The sequence below is a fragment of the Microtus ochrogaster genome (assembly GCF_000317375.1).
Source record: "Microtus ochrogaster isolate Prairie Vole_2 chromosome 14 unlocalized genomic scaffold, MicOch1.0 chr14_random_1, whole genome shotgun sequence".
NCBI classification, from domain to species: domain Eukaryota; kingdom Metazoa; phylum Chordata; class Mammalia; order Rodentia; family Cricetidae; genus Microtus; species Microtus ochrogaster.
Genome location: NW_004949096.1, coordinates 30670131 through 30693384, shown reverse-complemented (window position 1 = coordinate 30693384; position 23254 = coordinate 30670131). Strand labels below are relative to the sequence as shown.

Sequence of the window (23254 nt, the reverse complement as noted above, 5' to 3'; positions counted from 1 at the left end):
AGAGACAGAGACAGGCTAAGGTAGGAGAATTGCCATGAGACTGAGGCCAGTCTGGACTAAAGTGAGATTCTGTCTAATAAAAGCCACATGTGTATGATAGATGTTGATTTCATGTCTTAATCTAATCTCTGCCAGTTCTTAGAGCAAGTTGGGCAAGTTCAGCCAGACTTTGACTAAGGGTTTTGCAATGTACACACACTCATACATGCATACATATACACACAAATATATATATACATACATACATACACTGGAAATGCTAAATGTCATCTATACATACATATGTACATATTTATATATGTATATTTATATACATATTCATGATACATATGTGTTTGTGTGTAGATAGATAGATAGATAGATAGATAGATAGATAGATAGATAGATAGAGATGGGACTTAGCATTTTGAGTATGTAGGTAACTGAACTTACAGCTTCTCTAATCAGTCAGAATAAAAGACTTGTTTTTATAGGACATACACCTATAATCTTAGCACTTTGGAGGTAGAGTCAAAAGAATCAGGAGTTCAAGGTTTTCCTTGGCTATTAATAAGCTCAAGACCAGCTTGAGCTATGTGCTACCCTGACTCAAAAAATAATCAAACAAAAACAACCCAAAAAAGAAAGTCCTGTGTCTGTTTCTCCTTTCCTCATGGGGTGTTTCCTCAGTACTGTGTGACTGTGTCCTCTCTTCCACACAGGCCCAGACATGCAGAAGCTGTGTGTGCTCAGCCAGATCTTGAAGGATACACCTGTGGCCATCAGCCCTGCGGTTATTACCAGCTACAGCCCTGAAAGTTTTCAGCACGAGTGTAGATCTGTTTTGGAAAAGCTGAAGGCGGATGGACAGTTTGCTGTGGCCAGGAGAGTGGCAGAGTTAGCAGCGTTGCCTGTGGACAGCTTGGTCATTGAGCAGGTAGAACATTTAAGATGCTCACGCTCCTAACAGAGAACCCAAGAGATGCAGTCCATAGATGGGGCAGCCCTTTCTGCCTTACTTCAGAAGTGAGTATGCTTTGCATATGCTGAAAAATATGCCTCTTTGACGTAGGCATTGCCTGTAGAACAGCAGTTCTCTACCTGGAAGTCACGTGTCAGATGACCCGCACATCAGATATCTATATTATGATTCGTAATAATTGCAAAATTACAGTTAGGAAGTAGTGACAAAATTAATTTTATGGTTGGGGTCAGCAGAGCAGGAGGAACTGCATTCAAGGGTCATAGCACTAGGAAGGTTGAGAACCACGCCCTGGAATAAGCTCAGCTGCTTTCCTTTGAACAGGGTAAATAGAACTCAGTTAGACGCACTGAGAACTGTTTTCATTCTGACTTTGCTCATAATTGTACCCAGCGCCCTCTGCAACCCAGGCTCATCTGTAATCGTGAGATTGGCTTGTAGCCAGCATGGCCTTAGCGCATCAATGTCTGGAGGATGCTTCCTTACCCTGGCAAAACTGAAGTCTGCTTTGTTCAATTTCACAGCTAACCCAGGAAATGGAGACCCTAAAACACACTCAGAAGTGGTCCGTCAAACACACAAGAATTGACTTCTGGAAAAAATGCCATGAAAACTTTAAGAAAAATTCCATTTCGAACAGAGCAGCCTCTTCCTTCTTCTCCAGCCAGGTCCCTGTGGTGAGTGAGCTTCCCGCTGAGTCAGGCAGCCTGGAGGAGCGCCACCTGCTGCTCACGCTGGGGGGGCAGTGGCTGGCCCGGGAAGAGCCTGTCCCCTTGGGAGAGCTGGAAGAGCTGGAGAAACAGGTCTGGATCTGCCGCATCACCCGGCATGCCCGTGGAGGGGGCGCGGAGGAAACCCAGCCCGGCCCCTCTCAACAAATGTCAGCTGGCGCTGAACTGTCCTTTGATATCTTAGCCGATGAGTTTTCCTTCTCCAAGCTTGCTGCTCTGAACACATCCAAATACTTAGACCTTAATGGTCTTCCATCCAAAGAGACGTGTGAGAACAGACTGAATTGGAAGGAGCAGGAAGCACTGAATGCTCTGATCGGACAGCTGCTGGATGACGGCTGTGTGCACGAAGCAAGCAGGGTGTGCCGGTATTTCCACTTCTACAGTCAGGATGTGGCACTGGTGCTGCACTCTAGAGCCTTGGCGTCCGCAGAGGCCGGCCTGGACGACCTACACTCAGACATCCGAGCTCTCCTCCCAAGTGCTGCGCTGCCTGACGACCAAGAGAGCCCTAGTGCCCCTCTCCGGAAAGTCCATAGCAGTAAGTAAAGGGTGACACCCTGTCTTTGCCACATGGTGCGGTGCTATCTCCAGAAAGGGGCCCCCTCTTAGGATGTTTAATTACATTAAACTAAGGAGCCGCTAACTTTCCCCCAAGTAATGCATTAACAAGGTTATTAACTAGTCAATAAAGTAACATCTTTTTACTAGCTCAAGTAGATCAAGTGGAGGAATTCAGCTTGGCTGATAGCTAGTTTAGTTGACTAAAATTATATAAATTATATAAATATTATAACCCAGCTGTGGTTTCCCCAGTTGTAATTTACCCCCACACACACCCTACCCGACACCTTCCAAGGTCTTATGTAGCCCAGACCAACCTTTAATTTCCTGTGTACCTGAGGATGATGTTAAACCCCATCCTCCTACCTCCACCTCTCAAGTGCTTGGATTAGAGGCATGAGCCGCCATAGCTGACTTGATGTTATTTCCCCAAGTCTGAATCTAGAGGCTTAATTTTAGAATATTTTAAATTATGAATTCCTTTTATTATTATACAGTTATTAAGGTTATCTTTTAGCTTTTGGATGAGTTTTGGTAGTTTGTGTTTTTTTTCAGGAAAACTTTTTCCCCTGTGTTTTGGATCATTCGGACTGTTTTCTACCTTATTGTGTAATGTTTTTGTCTTTTTAAAGAAAAGTGCATGGGTGTTTTTCACTGTGTGTGAAAATACAGTTATAGTCTTCACGTGGACTCTGGGAATCAAACTGGGATTCCCTAGAAGAGCAGTCAGTGTTCTTTTTTTTTTTTTTTTTTCGAGACAGGGTTTCTCTGTGGTTTTGGAGCCTGTCCTGGAACTAGCTCTTGTAGACCAGGCTGGTCTCGAACTCACAGAGATCCACCTGCCTCTGCCTCCCGAGTGCTGGGATTAAAGGCGTGCGCCACCACCGCCCGGCGCAGTCAGTGTTCTTAACTGCTGAGCCATCCTTCAGCCCCCCACCCCTTTTTGACACAGGGTCTCTCTATGTAGCCGGCCTAGAACTCAATATGTTGACCACGTTTGTCTGTGCGCCGTTTGTATTCATTGCCCTCAGCAGCCAGAGGAGGGTATCCAACCCCAGAACAAGAGCTGGGGTTGGTTGTGAGCTGCCATGTGGGTACTGGGGATTGAACCTGGATTCAATATGGATTTACCTCCTCCCAACCCCCAGCTTACTCCAGCTGCCATGGCAGCCTCTACCACCACTGCCAAGAGGTAACTTAGATGCCAGGGCAAGGGAGGGTAGGCACAGGAGCTTATACCCTACCCTAAAACTGGTCCTAGCACTTGCTTGAGTGCTCGTATGTACGGACAGACACTTGCAGTCTCTCCTCCACCTCCGTGCTCAGGTCTGGGCTTCTACAGGTTTGTTGTGTTTTGAGTCTTAGCCCATGCTGGCCTCCAACTGGCTGTGTAGCCAAGAATGACCTTGAACTCTTGATCTCCTACCCCCAAGTATCGGGATCAGAGAGATGCCCCCAACACCCTGCTTCACTTTTAAAGTGTATGTTTTTAGATTTAAGCTGTTTTCCTGTTTGGCTCTATCACTATATGGGCAGCCGTGGCCTGAACTCTTTACTGATCTCCCTGCATCCACTTCTAGAGAGCTGGGGTTACAGGCTTATGCCGCCATGCAGACTTATGTGATGGGAGTGGAGCTCAGGGCTGCAGGCATGCTAGGCTTCTTCAGTTCATGATGCTTCATATTCTAAGTATAGAAGTTTAGCATGCTTAGTGTAACAAATGACAGAGTGCAGTCATGCAGAACACAAAAAGTAAATTCAGTGCTGTCTTTTCAGAGCTTCCAGGACACCAATTTTTTGCTTGCATGTTCTTTTCTGCATGTCAGTGTAAGCACACACAACACATTTCCCCAAAAGTTAGACCCTATCATATTAATCTGCACATTTACCCTGTCAGGATGGACCAGTGGGCTCTCTAATGGGGAAAGACCATTCTACTGGATGGATGTACCATACTTCAGTAGGGTTTGATTGATAGTAAAACCCTGTGTCACAAACAGGGTAGCAGCACACATCTACAATCTTAGCACTTGGGAGCTGAAGCAGGAGAATCACTCCAAAGTTAAGGCAGCCTGAGCTACAAAGTGAGTTCCAGGCCACCCGTGCTAAGAATGAGCTGCTGAGAGACGAAAAGAGACAAAGTGTCACACGGTCTACTTTTGTTTCCTTACGAAAATGTTCTACCAAGCAAGAAACATTTCTCCTAGTTCAGGCTAAGGCTTGGCATTTTTACAGTGCTGGGTTTCAACCTAAGGCCTTAAAAAAAAGATAGGCAAGCACTCTGCTTCTGAACCACATGCCTGGCCCCAAGATTTCCTTTCTAAAATCTGGAATAAGACTGGGGAGGAGTTATTTGAAGGAGAAGGGAGGCATAGCCCTGCTGAAGTGAGAACCAAGGGGTGGAGAGATGGTCTGGAGATAGGTAGATGTGTCTGTGCAACACAAGGGGACTCGAGAGCAGAGGGCTCTGGCGTGTCTCGGCGCTGGCCTCTAGTGCATGCAGGAAGCTTGAAGTCTGAGGTAGTGAGATCACTGAAGAAACCATGGTTGGATTTCCTGAAAGGCAGTGATGGAAGTTTAAGTGAGGCTCTGTTAGAAGTGGCCCCAGAGCCAGGAGCATCATGGAAGCTCAATTCAGGGGCAGTGAGGGGCGGGGGTCTTTTCAAAGTGATGAAGTCATGGGGCGCTGGGAAGAGGGCAACCTAAAGCTCCCTTCAGACTTGGGTTTGCTTTCAGCTTCGAGTTTGGACAGTCAGTCATTTATGATGGCGCCCTCTACTGATGAGGTGGCGAGGAGTCTCCGCGCTCTCACCAGCAAGTGCCTCCGCGGGAAGAACTACTGCCGGCAGGTCCTCTGTCTGTATGAACTTGCCAAGGTGTGTGCCAGGGGGCCCACAGAGCACTGTCTGAGAGGGAAGTGGGAAGCTGGGGTAGACTTTGGACATTACAGTGGGAGTTCTTCAGATGATAATTGTGAAAGGGAGAGAGTACTTGCCTAGCATGAGCAGGGTCCCTAGATCCCCAGAGCCACAAGAAAACAGAACTATGACTTGTTTGGCAGGCCCTTGTCAAGATGGTGACCCATCTGGGTACTAGTGGGGAGGATGCCAGGCCACTTTGAGTCTTGGCTGTAGCTCAGGCAAACAGAAAGGTGGGGCAAGATATTTAACTCCCATGGGCTCCTGGCTCTTCTCTATAAACACTGGTTTGAACATAAGTTCCGTCTAGACTTCAGGGGTAAGATTTTGCTCTATAAATTAACATTGTATATGACATTTGATGTATATAAAGACAGAAGGCTTAAGCCTCTAATCCCAGCACTTGGGATACCGAGGCAGGTGGATTGCCAGGAGTTTGAGGACAGCCTGGGCTGTATAGGGAGACCCTGTCTCCTCCATCCCTACTCCAAAACAACCCAGAGCAGCCAGGATTTGTGTGTGGCCCTGCACTGGCTCAGAAACAGCCACAAGTGCAAGACCGTAAGGGAAGCGAAGCAGGGAAGCGAAGCTGAGCAGTACAGCGCTCACCTCAGACGGGGTCTCTGCAAACTCGGGCCTCGCGCATGCTCCGGGAGCAATGAAGGCTCTTTCACGTCCATTCCTTTACACCATATGACTGAAAAGATGAGCGTTCGACACGAGGTGAGGGACTGGCTTGGTGAGGTGACAGGACGCACAGGCGTGCTGCTGGCTGCTTCTGGTCTTCTGGAATTGCTAAGTTCAGGCAGCAGTGGTCTGCACATTTCTGAGTGTGTTTACTTTTTGTTTCACAATGACTTTGCTCTGTTATCTTCCACTTAGGAGTTGGGCTGCTCCTATGCTGATGTTGCGGCCAGGGACAGTGAAGCCATGCTGCGAACAATCTTGGCTTCTCAGCGGCCTGACCGATGCAGACAAGCCCAGGTCTTTATCAGCACCCAGGGCCTGGAGCCGGACACTGTGGCTGAACTGGTGGCTGAAGAGGTGACCCGAGAGCTGCTGACCTCGTCGGAGGGAACAGGTGCCTTCTCTGCAGACCTCCCAGCCTCTCAGACAGCACTGTTTCCCAGCATGAAAGATGTGAATGTTAGAATCATACACAGCTTGTATGTTGCTCTATCAAGATTACAGATTCATGCGGAAAAATCCTTTACATTCCTCTTCCTGCTTCGTACTGTTTTCTTTTTTTTTTTTTTTTTTTTTTTTTTTTTTGGTTTTTCGAGGCAGGGTTTCTCTGTGGCTTTGGAGCCTGTCCTGGAACTAGCTCTGTAGACCAGGCTGGTCTCGAACTCACAGAGATCCGCCTGCCTCTGCCTCCCGAGTGCTGGGATTAAAGGCATGCGCCACCATCGCCCGGCAGCTCCGTACTGTTTTATGACCGTGGTTAGACTAGCTCTGCCTCTGAAGAAAGCCCCTGACCCACAAGGCCAGATGGACAGAGCTGTCAGCATACTCACCCGCTGCCGGGCCTGGACAGAGCGGGCCTCCTGGCCCCGAGCTCTGGCCTCCTGCAGCTCTCTTAGGCAAACACAGTGACGGTCTCCTCATCTTTCTGTGCAGGAGAAAAGCAGCCGCTCAACCCAGCAGAGGAAAGCCAAACACTTGTTCAGCTAACTGCTGTGTGTCAAGACCGCACACTGGTAGGCATGAAGTTGCTGGACAGGATTCCGTCTGTCCCCCACGGGGAGCTGTCCTGCAGTAAGTCTTTATAATCCAAACTTTTGTACTGTTGTAGTGCCTTTAGATTGCTTCCAGTTTTTGCTGTTAAACTTTAAGCCTGTCAGAGGATGAGCGCTCTCTAGACAGGACACTCTGCCAGGCCCTTTACTTTCCTGGCAAGTCGAAGTCAACAGTAGTTACAAGCCCAGCTTCCCCACATCCTACTACCCAGCCACAGAGCTCCTGATCCTGGCCCACCACTGCTTCACCTTCACGTGCCATATGGAGGGCATCATCAGAGTCCTACAGGCCGCCCGGATGCTTACAGACAACCACTTGGCTCCCAAGGAGGAGTACGGGCTGGTGGTAAGTAGTCCCCTCAAGCCCACCTCACCCTGAGGCAGCTCTGAAGAGAAAGACCCAGCTCACAGCTAATAGGGCCTCAGGGAATTCTGCCATCAGAAGCCCCACATCTCCTGATCACTGGCCTGACAGTTCAGCCCCGGGTTGCTGGTTGATTTGTCTAAAGAAGTGTCCCCAAAGAGCAGAAAGCAAGACGTCCCATCATGCCCCAGGGCTACTTGCCAGGGAAGTCAGCTTTTCTAGGAAAAAGAACTGCTTCTCCCCCAAACAGGGTTTTAGGCATGATGTGTAAACGAAGCATTCAAGCCCCTTATGGCTCAGCAAATGCTGACCATGTGGGTAAGTAAAATGGATCCCAGGGGGATGAGAAGCAACAAGAGGAAACACCTGCTCAGAGAGGTTTTATAGCACTTGGTAGTCAGTTAAAAAAAGACCGAGAAGGGGTGACAGTGACATCCCAAAGATTCATTTCCAGTTATCCAGAGAAGCCTCAGTTGGGTGACTGGTAGGGAATGAAACATGGCAGGCAGCCTGACCGTTCTCAGCATGTTGTGTTGGGCGATGGTAGTGGTCTGGCTTCAGCAGCTCAATGCTCTTTCCCGCAGGTACGCCTCCTCACCGGCATCGGAAGGTACAATGAGATGACATACATATTTGACTTGCTGCATCAAAAGCACTATTTTGAAGTTCTGATGAGGAAGAAGCTAGATCCGGTACGTGTTTAGTAATGAGCTCAGAATGTAAGTCTAACCTGCTCTTGGGAATGTATCTGTGTAGGTCTGTAGAATGTCCAGTGAGGTCAGGATCTCCCCCTGGGTACTCACTACCACCAGTGACTTAAGCTAGAGTTCACACTAGGTCATGATATTGATGAACACTGAAGAACATATTTGTCTTTCATCTCAGCCTCCAGCCCTTCCCTGTTGTTTAAAGCATCTGTTCTGACAAGAACACCCCGAGAACCACCCTGCAAGTGGTCTGTCGGTGCTGAGGCTGTGCGGAAGTGCCACTAGAGGGTTTGGTTTTTGGGAGGATTTGTTTTTCTCTTCCAGACAAACTATGGTGCAGAGAGCCATTGCAGCCTAGCCGGGCGGCCGGGACAAACAAGTCTCCTTGCAACAGGTCTCTATTCTGACAAAAGACTCAGAAATGTAATTCAGAAGTGAAGGCAGGATGATTTTAAAGCCAGGCAGAGTAGATGACTGCAAGGAGCCGGTGTCTTCCAGACATATCAGGGCTGATACACTTAGGGACCAGAGACTGGCGGCATGCGCCAGCCCAGCCCCAGTTCAAACCAGACAGAATTCCAGCACAGCAAAAGGGAAAAGGACATAAAGTCCCACAAGAAGTTATTTGTAGCCGGGCGATGGTGGCGCACGCCTTTAATCCCAGCACTCAGGAGGCAGAGGCAGGCGGATCTCTGTGAGTTTGAGACCAGCCTGGTCTACAGGAGCTAGTTCCAGGACAGGCTCCAAAGCCACAGCGAAACCCTGTCTCAAAAAACCAAAAAAAAAAAAAAAGTTATTTGTAACTGCTACCTTCTAGGAGAGAGAAAAGCTGCTTTTATGGAGTGTCTCTGGGTACTATCAATCACACTCCAGATCCATGCTCAGAAATGTTGGTCACCACAAAAACTCCATGGTTTTCATTTGGCACTTTCTTTTTGGCCTGTTTTTGTTTTCTTGTTTTTCCGAGAAAACAAAGTTGGGTGGGTAGGGAAGATCTAGTAGTTGGAGAGAAAAGAACAGGATCAAAACACATATCAAAAAACACTAAAGAAAAGAAAAGCAATTACCAAGGTAGGAAGCAAGTGCATTAACCTGGACCAGAGACCCATTTATGACAACAGGAAAAAGCCTTGGAAACAGAGGCCTGGCTTGCTGGGTCCAGCCTCTCCAGCTCCATTTACATGCTATGACACAAGGTGTCGTTCATATAGCTTTTGTTTACAAAGCATTTGGGTTGGTGGGTTGTCTTTATTTCCTCTGTCAAAAAATACAAAGTTTTAAAAAACCTCTACTAGGCTGTTTCCAGACAATCCTGCTGCTGGCAAAGGAGCAAGACCTGACACAGGTCCATTCAGGATCCCCAGATTTTAAAATTGTTCTTCTGAAGCATTTTGCATTTAAAATTATTTTAATAACTTTTTCTGATTACAAAAGTAATACATACTCCATATAAGACATTTAGAAAACAATACGGAAGTCCTCAGTGTTCACCATCTGGAGAGCCACTGCTAACATACCCCTTTCTTTGCACGTGTACCTTAAAATATAGTTCACATTTTAGCAAAATTTTATGCCTTGAAAATAAGATGACTGAGGTTCTCCTTTTATAATGTCCGCTGTGGCTATTTCCCAAGTCAAGGTAGTCTGGCCACAGTTAAAGTGTTTAAAGCATGTGCTTAGCCTTGGGTTCAATTCCCTAACTGAAAAAAGCAAAACAAAACAAAACAGACTCCCTTCAGCAATTTAATGGCTACAAGGTATTCTTAGCCTTTATTTGGAGCATTCAAACTGCTTCTAATTAAAGCTGTTAAATCTGCTACACACACCTTCACACTTGGGTCTTTAGAATAGAGCCCTAGCAAACACAATAGTAGGTCAGTGTGTGCTTCCGGGGCTGCCTTCATGGTCAGGTTAACTGGCTGTCCTCCCAAAGGATGCGTCTGTTTGTTTATCCCCTAGACAGCCTAAGATCTCACAGTCCATTGTTGTTCCTCACTTACCTTTCTTTGGGCATTTTGAGCAGTATAAAACAAAGGGACTCAGTTGATCCTCCCCTGTGGTCCCTGGTTAAGAACTTAAATATCCTTTTTTCCTGGACAGACTGGCACCCTGAAGACAGCCTTGCTAGACTACATCAAACGCTGTCGCCCTGGAGACAGCGAAAAGCACAATATGATTGCCCTGTGCTTCAGCATGTGCCGGGAGATAGGGGAGAATCATGAGGCGGCCGCCTGTATCCAGCTGAAGCTGATTGAGTCCCAGCCCTGGGGTGAGTGAGCTGCAGCACTCATAGCCGTGCTCACACTAACCTGGCCAGCTCTTTAGGGGAAAGACTTGGGAGCAGCCCTGGTGGCGGGAGATGGCCGTTTACAGAAGAGTTTGAACCTTAGGACATTTCTTGCCCAAGTGAAACGTACCTATGGATACACATACTTAGGATGTTTCTCTCATCTGGCCTGCCACACTGAGTGGCCTGAGGGGTCGGTCACTCAGCTTTACAGCAAGTATTTTTTTTTTTGTTTTGTTTTGTTTTTCGAGACAGGGTTTCTCTGTAGCTTTGGTGCCTGTCCTGGAACTAGCTCTTGTAGACCAGGCTGGTCTCGAACTCACTGAGATCCGCCTGCCTCTGCCTCCCGAGTGCTGGGATTAAAGGCGTGTGCCACCATCACCCGGCTTACAGCAAGTATCCTTTACAGAGGAAAGCCTCAAGGATGGAGCCCAACTCAAACAGCTCCTGCTTAAAGCCCTGACTCTGATGTTAGATGCGGCGGAGAGTTACGCCAAGGTAACCAAGAGTTATTCTAGCCTGACCTCGGGACTAGTAGGAATTACTTTGGCTTGGGCTCTTCCAAGTGAAGAGGGAGTGTGTAATGGGTCAAGCAGAGGTCACTATTGAGTACAGAAGAGATGGTAATAAAATTCTCTTCTTGTGCTTCCTCCATCTGTTCCTCAGGACTCCTGTGTGCGACAAGCCCTACACTGTAACCGGCTCACTAAGCTGATAACACTGCAGATTCACTTTCTCAATACTGGTCAGAACACAATGCTAATCAACTTGGGCCAGCAGAAGCTAATGGACTGTATCATGGCTCTACCTAGGTTCTACCAGGTACAAACACTCTGTGACAAGTACTCCAGTGTAATCCTGGTCTCTTCCCCTTGGTGTCCAGAGGCTGAGTAACTGGTCTCAGCATTAGGGACAGACCCAGGGCAAACTACTTATTCTGATTTAGCTGTCTAATAGAATCAAGAGGCAATTTGAGATAGATGTGCATGTGTTTTGTAGTGGTTCAGATCAGACAAGGTCTTCACAAATGTGGGCACCATTTAAGGCACACTCCCAGCACTCTCTGGCATATTATCTCAAGTGCTTCGTTTGGGCAAAAGGCTAGAGAATTTTGATGTTTGGCAGTTATGGTTTGAAGAGAATTCCTTGGCTTGTCCTTTTAAACAGTCTTTCAGACAGTGTCCATGGAATGAAGCCTGCAGGTTAGCGATAAGAATCAAGACTGCCGGGAGATTGGGTCTTGCCCTTTACAACAAAAGGCACAAATGGCCCAGCATCAGCGCTTTCCTGCTTCCCACACAGTTGAGTTATGAAAATAAATTTTCACATCAGCGGTTTTACTGTCCATTGTGAGGAAGACTAAAAACAAGTTACTGGAGAGGGCTTTATGAGAGGAGAGCAACACCAGGCAACCTGATACCTTTAACACTGTGCCTTCAGTTTTCTGCAGCATGGGCTCTAACGTCCCCTCCCTTCATTTCCATCCTTTTAAGGCTTCTATTGTAGCTGAGGCCTATGACTTTGTTCCTGACTGGGCTGAAGTTCTCTACCAACAAGTGATTCTTAAAGGAGACTTTGGTTACTTGGAAGAATTTAAGCAGCAAAAGTTACTAAGACCCAGTATATTTGAAGACATTTCCAAAAAGTAAGTACTTAAATTGACCCTAATCCCAGCACTTGCTTTAAATCCTAGTGGGTCCCAGGACAACCAGGGCTACATATGGAGATGTTGTCTTGAAAAGGAAAAAACAGGGGAAAACAGGAAAAAGTTGATAGTGAGCCAGAAACTCCAGCAAGTCGTCTTTTGCAGTAGTACTAAGTTTAATTAAGGTAGGTGCTGACATATTTGGGGTTTCTTATTTTATTTTTTGCCAAGAGAGGGTTTCTTTGTGTAGCCCTGGCTGTCCTGGAACTCACTCTACAGACCAGGCTGGCTTCAAACTCACATAGATCCACCTGCCTCTGCTTCCCAGATTAAAGGTGTGAGCCACCAATGCCCAGCAACATAACTGCTCTTAATTAATCTAATACTGAAACTAGTTCAATAATTTCCTAAGCTACAACACTCCTGCATGGTGGCAGAGCTGATCCCCCCCCTTTGTTGTTACAGTATTTAACCTGTACTTTACATATTTTTGTGTAGATATAAACAACACCAGCCTACCGACAGGGTCACAGAAAACCTGAAGAAGTTACTCTCATATTGTGAAGACATCTACCTGCATTACAAGTTGGCATATGAACACAAATTTTTTGAAATTGTAAATGTGCTTCTGAAGGACCCTCAAACAGGATGCTGTCTTAAAGATATGCTCGCAGCTTAGAAGATCTGAAAGATGCCTTATTGCTTTTTGTACCTATATGGCAATAAAGTATTTGAAGATCTTTCTCCCCGCTTGAGGTGAGAAGCCCAGAAACACACCATATCACACCAATCATGACTAAAAGGAATGAAGGGAAAACTGGTATAAGGTCAAAGACTTGTTAGAATGGCTTCCACATTAGAACAGTCATGATTAAAGAGTACCTGTGCCTGCAAGTTCCAGTTTCAAAGCAATTTAATCTTATTTACACAGTTAAGGAACAGGTAATACATTTTCATGAGTTAGAAACTGATCTTTTTTTTATAATAAAATAGGTTTAAATTCAGTGTCTGTCATTATTACTGCTAAGGAGATCTTAGCCCTTGTCTGCCTTCAACAGTATTTACTGTAATTATTGCTGTGTAGTCACGGCCTTTCATTAATTCAAGTCATTTAGATGGTCCTGCTTTCCACTTAGTGGTCTACAGAGCTTTGAGGTTCCTATTGCCTATGGAAGAGAATTTAAAAACATTTTTGACCTAGTGACAATTATGAGGAAAAAAAAAACCCACAAATGTGGTTAAATGACTTAAGTGATCACCCAACTTATGCTTACAGCAATAACATAAGTAGTAGGCGCCAATACTCCAAATAAATGGTCCTAAGGTACTTAATTGAGTCTCTAGCATCTAAACAAAATAATTTCCCAAATAAACAAGAGGAAAGCGGTATCTGTTGCTCTACTAAAGACCCCAAACATTCCTGCTTCAAAACTGTAACTACATCAAGCACTGATTAAGCCTTGGTGAGTACAAAGAGACTCTACCCAAGAGCTGCATCCTATACTCAACTATCTCTTGGGAGGTAACACAAAATTTAAGTCCTCACAATAGTGATTTTATTAAATTAGTTGCTTTATAAAACATTGCAGATGTCATAATTGTTAACATAACAATTTACCAAACTGTAGTTAACTGGTGCAGTTTGCTGAGTATGTTTTATAAAGAAAAGGAAATGCCAAAACCCTGTTAAGTTTTTCTGTTGCAGCCTAGAAGAACAAGATTTGTTTCTCAGACACTTGAATCAGGCAAATAGAAACAGTTCCCTCCCCCACCTGAAGTCCTCCATCAGTAGAAATAGGCCGATAAATAACTAGACAGTCAATGCACTGGAGCGTCCACCACTGGCACTGTGACAATGGAGAGGTTTACCTTCTTCAGCTTCAAAGTTGAAGGGTTTTGGTCATTAAAATCTTAAGTATCAAACTAGTATTTTTCAGCCACAGTATCTTCACTCTGAGATAAGCAGTCTTCTTCACAACATGTTTTTAATATCCTCACGCTCAAATTTTAGACAAAGCAATTTTAATATTAGGTGCATCCCACATGCCCTTGCTTGCTGCAAACTGCTCTTCTTGACAAGTTATGAAGTAGTTCAAGGAGGTATGGTTAAGGCTGTATTACTGAATGGTGCTGGTAAATACTACACAATTTTTTGTCATGTTGCGACCTTTGTTTCCAATTTAGTGACTGCTGCTATGGAGTCAGATAGCAACAATGACAACATTATTAGGTTTGTTTTGTTTTTAAACTATGATTTAGTAGCAATTGAAGTTCCCAATTTTAACCCCTTGGCAACAAGATCCAAGTTCCCTCATTTGCTCATTAGCACCTGAGTGTCAAGGGGTTAAATAACCAGCACGAAAGATACTGCACTTCTGATTGTAGCATTTGGCAGAACTGAAAGGAAAGGAAGTTGTGCTACATGTTGAAGGGATTGTGGGCAACAGAAAGAAGACACCAGGAGAAGATAGAATGTCACATGAAGTCTTCGTAGTCTTGTACATATCCTCCATCATATCCACCATAGTCTGCCAGGTCATCCTTCATAGTGGCCTTTAATCCCCCTCCAGGAACCACACCTTTCTTCTTCTTTTTGGCTTTGTTTTGCTAAAAATGAAGGAAGAGTTAAAATTCATGAACCTGTATGCTATGAATATTTCACCTGTCACAACAAACCCTTGAGATGTTAAAGCTACAGCATTTTGGGAGGTTGTTGTTGTTGGTTTTTCGAGACAGAGTTTCTCTGTAGCTTTGGAGTCTGTCCTGGAACTTGCTCTGTAGACCAGGTTGGCCTCAAACTCAGAGATCCGCCTGCCTCTGCCTCCTGAGTGCTGGGATTAAAGGTGTGTGCCACCACCGCCCAGCAAGTGGCTACAGCAAGTTTTATTGTCTCAGAAAAGAAAGCAAGTATGTCTATGAATGGAGACAACAACAGACACCACACTGCTGTTCTGTTCTAACTTAAAATTTCAACAGGCTCTTTACTGTGTTGAGGGAACTCTACCCACAGCCCCACCCTAACATAAAGCATATTTCTCTGTACAGCTTGCTCTTACCTTTTCTTGCTTCTGTTTTTCACTGCAAAGCACAGTCAATGAATTGGTAATCTTTTTCAAGTCATCAATTTCCACTTTAAAAAAAGAGAGAGACGTAATACTAAACTTCAATTTTTAAGCATTTTAAAAAATAAAATCAAAATAAATATCCTAGCCGGGTGGTGGTGGCGCACGCCTGTAATCCCAGCACTCGGGAGGCAGAGGCAGGCGGATCTCTGTGAGTTCGAGGCCAGCCTGGTCTACCAAGGGAGTTCCAGGACAGGCTCCAAAGCTACAGAGAAACCCTGTCTCGAAACCCCCCCCCCAAAAAAAAAAATAATAAATATCCTACATTTGTAACCTAGGTACCTTTATTAAAACAACTATGAATTTCTCCTTCATAAATAAACAGGTAAGTAACTGTTCAGTCTATAGCACACTAAAGTACAATGGTCAACCCAATGAGTATAAGAACTCTAATTAGCCAGATGCACGCATTAAATCCAGCAGAGGCAGGTGGATCTGAGTTCCAGGCCAGCCTGGTCTACAGAGTGAGACCCAGTATAGCCAGGACAGCAAAACACAGTGAAACCCTGTCTTGGAAAACAAAAGAACAATGTTTGTAAACTCCTTAGCATTTGCATGGCTTCTTACTGTCTTCCCTCAGTCTAAACAGAGGGGAAACTAACCACAGCCTCTACAATCACTGAGTAGCAGCTACATAGAATATGAAATGATAACTAAACACACAAATGATAGGCCTCTGCCCTCGCTATGTTTTCTAGCCCAGGAACAATACCTTTTAGTAGTGGACAAACAGTAGTAGATCAGAAAATGTTAGGGTTTGGTTAGAAAGCCCCCCACAAAAGAAACAGGAAAAACAGTACATACATGTAAAATGAAAACCCACCTGTGCGTAATCATTACCTACATTGACCCCTGCTTCCTGATCATTCCTCAAACTACGACTCCTAATTCAAGAGCCTTTTGACACTCTGCAATCAGTCCCAAGCCCCTCACCACTCTCAGACATTCTTGGTATGGTGTCCCAGCATTAAGGGCACCAGTTCTGTTGGGCAATTTGGATACCATCTCAAACCCTACTTGTAAAATCAACAGTCCCAAAGAGCCCCTAGTACATTCCCTCTAAAGATACTTTGTAGTCCTTTAGGAGACAATGTGACCTGCTTTGCTAGGCATAAATCAGCTATCTCTTTTGAGAAGCTCCTACACAACAATGAAAGCAGCCTGCCCCACCCCCAAATACTCAAATTGGGTAACATTCCAAAAACAGTTGCTAAAAAGGAAATCCCAAAAGTCTACATTATATAGCATTAAAGCTTATTTAAAAAAAAAAAAAAAAAAACTTTCCCAAGTATGATGTTTACAATATAATCTTAACAAAAGGGGCTAGAAATCAGCATCACTTACATGAAATACAGACATCTCGAACTAAGGCTTCCAAAAAACTGGCATAATATAGTGATTTTTCATATTGTGTAATTTTATCTTTTAGTAACTTTCCAAACTCTGTGAAATCATCTCTTGAAGATGGGTTCATAGCATCTATTCCATAACCTGTATTATTAACACCTGCAGGAGAGAAGACCTGAAGCATTAGGAAGATACAAACATTTTTAAGTTCATCAATGGGGACTAGAGAAATGGCTCACAGGGTAAGAGCTTCCCATGTAAAGAATGGGGAGAAAGAACTGAGGACACAAAACTGTCTTCTGATCTCCACATGTTCCCCCCCGTAACAAAAACTTTAAAGTTCATAAACCAAGCTGCTATCTAAACAATCAGTTTTACTCTAAAGCAGAACTTTATAAAAACATGTGCCACCATCTGCATGTGAAATCAGAGGATAACTTTCACTCCTTCCACCAATGAGGGTTCTGGGGAATCAAACTCAGGTTATCAGGCTTATTAGCCACTGAGCCACCACTCCAGCCCTAGGAAGCTTTTTAAACTAACTACTGAACTTTTTAACCTGGGCCAGTGGGAGTTCCTGGACAGAATTCAGAAGGGTGCCTCTGAAATTCAAATATTAAAAAAAATTTATTTTATCTTGAATTTTACTGACCTCCAATTTAGCATTTTCTTCCATTTTTATTTTAGGCAACAATCATATTTAATAACAAACCCCATCATTGTCTGCTTACAATACTGTCAACTACTACCAATAAAAAAAAAAAAACATATGAAGTTGAGTAGTTACAAACATTTATAATCCCAGCATTTGGGAGGATGAAGAATTCAAGGCCAGCCTGGCAAGAACCTGTCTGAAAAAAGAAAACCACCAACCAGTAAATTACTAAATAGGGGCTGAGAATGTAACTTACTCACATAGTGCTTGCCTAACTTATATGAAGCCCTGAGTTCAATCCCCTGCACTAAAAACTAAAAATCTTGAATTCTGTGTATGTCATGGATTTGTTTTGAGGTTTGATTCCTGTTCCAACTGAAGTATTAGAAACACCTTTAATCCTAGCATTCAGGAAGCAGAGGCAAATTTCTCTGAGTTCCATGCCAACCTGGTCTATTTAGTAAGTTCTACACCAGTCAGAGCTACAAAGACCCTGTCTCAAAAACAAAAGCTGTAACTAGAAAAGGAATCCACAGAATTTACTAGCTGTTCAAAGAAGGATGCTCTCAAAAGATCTGTCCAAGAAAGACAAAAGGGATAGGTGTGACCACCTACATTCAATCAATCCCTTGAACCCCCATGGCAGCAACTCCACAAGCTGTCCTCTGGCTTCCACAAGCATCCTTGGGTACGGAAACCCAATAAATGTAAAAACAAAACTTTTTACAAAGATGGGAAAGGATAAGGAGACGGATATGATAAAAATAATTAGCTAACTTCAAAAATTAAACAGAAGTAACCATGTGTTAAAACCTGAGAAAAATAATCTAAATTCTAAAATTCTAGGTTAAAAGTATGTATGCTTCTTAACATATCTTTTTCAATGTCAAATAATGATCTAGCAAAACCACAAATTCAATTCCTATTAACCAAATAGTGACTGTTAGCTCATTTTCCATTTCTTAATTTGCAACTGGTACCCCCATGAGATTTTCTGCACTGAGCATACACACATGGGCTGTCCTGAAGAGAGGAACACCCACAGTTACAGCCAACACTGCTAGAAACCCATTGAGGGTATGAACACACTTTCCTAAAGGGGAACAAGCAAGCCTTTTGTTCTAGAGAAGGGGCTGGTGAATTTTTTCACACCAGGTAAGGACAAACTTGACAAATGAAGCAGTCTGTATTTCTCTATTTCTTTTAACTCTTCCTTAGGTATGCTGGCTAGTTCTATGGCAACATGACAAACTAGAGTCCTCTGAGAAGTGGGAACCTCAACTGAGAAAATGCCCCCACCAGATTGGCCTGCAGTACATTTTCTTGATTTTTGATTTATGTGGGACAGCCCAGCTCACTGTGGGCAATGCCACCCCTGGGCAGGTGGTCTTGGGAATTATAAGTAAGCAGACTGAACAAGCCCTACGGGACAAGCTAATAAGCAGCAATCCTCCATGACTTTTGCTTCAGTTCCTGTTCTGCCTGACTTCCCTGATGATGGACTATATAAGCTGTAAGATAAATGATGGCCCTGAAAGGTAGGGTATTATGAAGGCCAAAAAAAGAGAAACAACCCTGAACACAAGGCAAAGCCAAAACTGAATATTCTACATGGACCAAACTGCTCTGTCCAAGTCCTATCTGGACTTACGGCAATAGGATACCCCCAAAGACAGTTGGGTATTTCAATTTCAAAGCCATAGACAGCAGAATCTATCCAGTTCATAAGTTTAGGCAACAGTACACTTTACTGGTCTACTGGCATCTTTCGGAGGGCATTGGGAGGCCTTCTTGCTATATAGCCCTAGTTAACCACCACTTCTGACTCTCCTGTCTCAGCTTTCAAGTGTTAGGAATATGGGCATGTGTTACAAATGATGTTTTATATATATGATACTATAAAATATTACTCAAAAAATTTGAAAACATGTCTATACTTTGTCAAGTAATCTTAAATATATAAACAAGAGCTTAAAACAGTGTTCTAATCTCAATTAGAATGTGTGCGTCCTTTAAAAACAGTTTTTGCCGGGCGGTGGTGGCACACGCCTTTAATCCCAGCACTCGGGAGGCAGAGGCAGGCGGGTCTCTGTGAGTTCGAGACCAGCCTGGTCTACAAGAGCTAGTTCCAGGACAGGCTCCAAAACCACAGAGAAACCCTGCCTCGAAAAACCATAAATAAATAAATAAAAACAAGCATAGTTTTTGATCTCTCACAGATAAGGTTTTTCCCCTGGAGTAGTTCAACACTGCACCCACCATCTTACCAAAAGTTTCTTTTGCTAATTCAAGGTCTGACTCTTCCTGTAGCTTCTTTAGCCGAAGTTTATCTGCTAATTGCTCTTCAGGTGTTAGCACTTTAGGTTCTTCAGACTCTTCTAACTAAAATGAAACACAAGTTTCACTTGTGAAAGACGAGCTTATAGCGGACAGAGTATATTTTTATATTGTATGAATTTTATGTCATCAGCACTTACACAAAGAAGCAAGCACATACTTGTAATCATACAAATGATTACTGTATTTTGGCACTCTTCTAAACACTTTAAATGATATTCATATCTCAATTATATAGATAATTAAATAAAGCATGGAGACACAGAGAGGTAAAACAACTTACACACAATAATAGGAGTAATATTTGAACCCAGGAAGGTAGAGGCTATTTAGTTCCCCATCCACTTGTTAAAAATGAGTGGATGAAATTATAGGTAAGATGAAACGGCACTCTTCACAGGATGCCACAACAGACATTGAGCAACCTTTCTAGAATATGGAGACTTCTATCGGGCATCTTAAAATATTTCTACATGCTTTCATCAATTCTTTTTTTTTTAACTTTATTTTATGTGCATTGGTGCGAAGGTATCATATAAGATCCCCTGGAACTGGAGTTACAGATAGTTGTAAGTGGCCATGTGGATGCTGGGAATCGAACCCAAGTCCTCTGGAAGAATGTCCAGTGCTCTTAACCACTGAGCCATCTCTCCAGCCCCCGCTTTCATCAATTCTATAATAAATATTTGTGTTAAGAAACCTGAGATGGGGGGAGGCTGGAGAGATGGCTCAGAGGTTGAGAGCATTGCCTGCTCTTCCAAAGGTCCTGAGTTCAATTCCCAGCAACCACATGTTGGCTCACAACCATCTGTAATGGGGTCTGGTGCCCTCTTCTGGCCTGCAGGCATACACACAGAATATTGGATACATAATAAATAAATAAATATTTAAAAAAAAAAGAAAGGAAAGAAACCTGAGATGGGGGCAGGGGGCTGAAGAGATGGCTCAGTGGTTAAGAGCACTAGCTGCTCTTCCATAGAACAGGGGTTCAAATCCCAGCACTTAAAAATCTAGTTCCAGGAGATACACAGGTACCACATGAACACAGAACAAATATACATACACACAAGACACTCAAAAACCTTTTTTTTTTTTTTTTAAAAGAGAGGAGGCACTGAGATGGCTCAGTGGCAAAGATTACCACTGGCTGTTCTTCTAGAAGACCAAGTGTTCTTCCCAGCACCCACACGGGGGTTCACAACCACCTACAACTCCAATTCGAGGGAATCCAATGTGCTCTTTTGGCCTCCAAGGGCACCAGGCACTGAAGTGGTAGATAGACAGGCAAGCATGCAAGCTAAACACGAATACACATAAAATAGGATGGGAGGAGGTGGAGAAACCTGAGCTGAACACAAAGATATCCGCTGGAATACTATTTATAATTGCAAGTAAATCTAGTGACATTAACTACAGAAGGTTTAACACACTGTTCATCTGGCAATATAGACATTAAAGATGTTTTCAAACCATTAAAAAAAGTTTTATTTTATTTTAGACTTACAAATGTAATCTAACATGTAATCTAAATGTAAACCAACATGACACCTCAGTAATGTAAAGTTCTCACTTATCCCCCCAGCCCTCTGAAAGGGTAGATAGTAACTGGTGTCTTTTCTACAGATAACAGTTATTGGGGAATAATACAAGCACCTGCATGTTCCTACCTATGCAAATTTTCATGTTGAAAACACATTTCTTTTTTTCTTTTTTTATATTTATTTATTCATTATTCATACAATATTCTGTCTGTGTGTATGTCTGCAGGCCAGAAGAGGGCACCAGACCTCATTACAGATGGTTGTGAGCCACCATGTGGTTGCCGGGAATTGAACTCAGGACCTTTGGAAGAGCAGGCAATGCTCTTAACCACTGAGCCATCTCTCCAGCCCCTGAAAACACATTTCCTTGTTCATGGAGTGGAAATGTAAAGAGGTTAAAAAAAAAAGAAAAATGGAATATTTCCAAGTGTCTTTAGACCTAGACAAAGATCAAAACTGAAAATATCTCAATGTCAGGCTTAAGACAAACTAACACTCAAGTCAAGGTCTCCTCAAGTTGGAGACTAATATAAAAGCCTGAAAACCTAGCCAGGTGGTGGTGGTGCATGTCTTTAATCCCAGCACTTGGGAGTTCTAGGCCAGCCTGGTCTACAGAGCTCTAGGACAGACAGGGCTGTTACACAGAGAAACCATGTCTCGGAAAACAAAACAAACCCTAAACTCTACTTCAGAGCTTTAAATTTTATTCCTTAACACGTTATAGTTTTGTTTCTTGATTTCTAAATTCTTTTGAGATAGTCTCATGCAGTAAGGAGGGATGAGAGTACACGTATACGCCACCATGCACAGCTCTTACAAATGTCTGCTTCTTTACTGAGACATGATCTCTTCTGTCCCAGGCTACTCTATCCTCAAACCTGTAACTCTCTCAGTGGGATTATAGGCATGCAGAACCACAACCTGGTTGAAACGTCAATGTTTTTTCATTCATATGTGTGCACCATACATGGTGGTGGTGGTGGTGGTGTGAACAAGCATTAAGGACAGCCTCCCCTAGCCCCTGCCCCCGAGCTGGTCTCAAGCTCACTACCTAATTTAGGATTACTCAAACTTCTTATCCTCCTGCTTCCATCTCCCAAGCAATGGGGTTATAGGCATGTAGTGCCACATTGTTTTATGAAGTGCGAAGGATTGAACACAGGGTTTTGTAGATGGTCCTGTACCCATCTACACACTGGCAGCACCAAGTAGACTCTTTAGTTTTTAAAAACAGCATATGAAGTTGGGAAGGAGAGTAATGGGGAAGACAGGAGGAACTAGGGGTTTCAACTAGACACATTATAAACAAGTATAAAAGTCTCAAACAATAAACTACTGTGCTTGAGTAAAACACAAGTTACAAAAACCTTATTAACAAGTTTATATGAAAACAAAGAATTATTTTTTTGGCAGAGTCAGACATGGTGGCACACACCTTTAATCCCAGCACTTGGAGGCAGAGGCAAGTGGATCTGAATTTGAGGCCAGCCTGGTCTACAGAGCGAATCCCAGGAGAGACAGAGTTACACAGAGACACTGTCTCCCCACATAAAGCAGACTGACCATAGCACCTTTCACACAAGCAAGCACTCCATCAATGAGCTGCATCTCACAGATTCAGATCCCATGCTACATCTCTTTCTGGTAAAAACAAGCTATACAGACACAGCTAAAAATACAGTTTTCTAAAATATCAAGTATATTGCATAAATACAACCTGATATGAAAAAATCCCCCTTTCAGAGGTTTAAAGATAAAATGTATATTAGTTATATTAAGCAAAACAAAAATAGCTGAAACAAATCTGGGGACACATTAACAATATTAGGTGATATTTGTTGTTTTTGAGACAGTCTCACACTACGTAGCCCTGGATGACCTAGAACTTGCTATATACACCAGGCTAGCATACAATTTTTAGCAATCCTCCTCTTTCTGCCTCCTACCTGCCAGGATTATAGGTATGGATACCACCAACATTTGGCTTTATGGGACTGGGCTTTACAATACAACTCAGGCTAGTCTTGAACTTACAGTAATGTAATTCACACTTCCAGAGTACTGGGATTTCAAGAGTACACCACTATTCCTGATTATTTTCCTACTTTCATATTTGAAGATCTTTTTTTAACAAAAAGTAAAGAAGTCAAGGGGGTGGTGGTGCAGCCTTTAATTCCACTCAGGAAGCAGAGGCATGCAAACAGATCTCTGAGTTTAAGGCCAGCCTGGTCTACAAAGTGAGTTCCAGGACAGCAAAGGCTACACAGAGAAACCCTGTCTCAAAAAGAAACAGAACAAGCCGGGCGGTGGTGGCGCACGCCTTTAATCCCAGCACT

At 43.6% G+C, this 23254-nt stretch overlaps 2 protein-coding genes across 2 annotated transcripts in view; one reads left to right on the top strand and one right to left on the bottom strand.

The window, feature by feature from the left end:
• Positions 1-12917, top strand: part of Spg11 (SPG11, spatacsin vesicle trafficking associated) — a 68110-nt gene extending 55193 nt beyond the window's left edge. The window contains exons 29-40 of the mRNA XM_005364359.2: positions 702-916; positions 1486-2233; positions 4993-5132; positions 6057-6255; positions 6795-6932; positions 7126-7259; positions 7862-7969; positions 10085-10253; positions 10681-10769; positions 10938-11093; positions 11765-11916; positions 12415-12917. Coding sequence (XP_005364416.1) covers positions 702-916; positions 1486-2233; positions 4993-5132; positions 6057-6255; positions 6795-6932; positions 7126-7259; positions 7862-7969; positions 10085-10253; positions 10681-10769; positions 10938-11093; positions 11765-11916; positions 12415-12595 — 2429 coding nt within the window. The 3' untranslated portion in view covers positions 12596-12917. The remainder of the gene's footprint in view (positions 1-701; positions 917-1485; positions 2234-4992; positions 5133-6056; positions 6256-6794; positions 6933-7125; positions 7260-7861; positions 7970-10084; positions 10254-10680; positions 10770-10937; positions 11094-11764; positions 11917-12414) is intronic.
• Positions 12918-13446: 529 nt separating this feature from the next.
• Eif3j (eukaryotic translation initiation factor 3 subunit J) overlaps positions 13447-23254 on the bottom strand; it is a 24384-nt gene continuing 14576 nt past the window's right edge. The window contains exons 5-8 of the mRNA XM_005364361.3: positions 19308-19422; positions 16383-16544; positions 14973-15046; positions 13447-14523 (exon numbers count right to left, since the gene is read on the bottom strand). Coding sequence (XP_005364418.1) covers positions 14392-14523; positions 14973-15046; positions 16383-16544; positions 19308-19422 — 483 coding nt within the window. The 3' untranslated portion in view covers positions 13447-14391. The remainder of the gene's footprint in view (positions 14524-14972; positions 15047-16382; positions 16545-19307; positions 19423-23254) is intronic.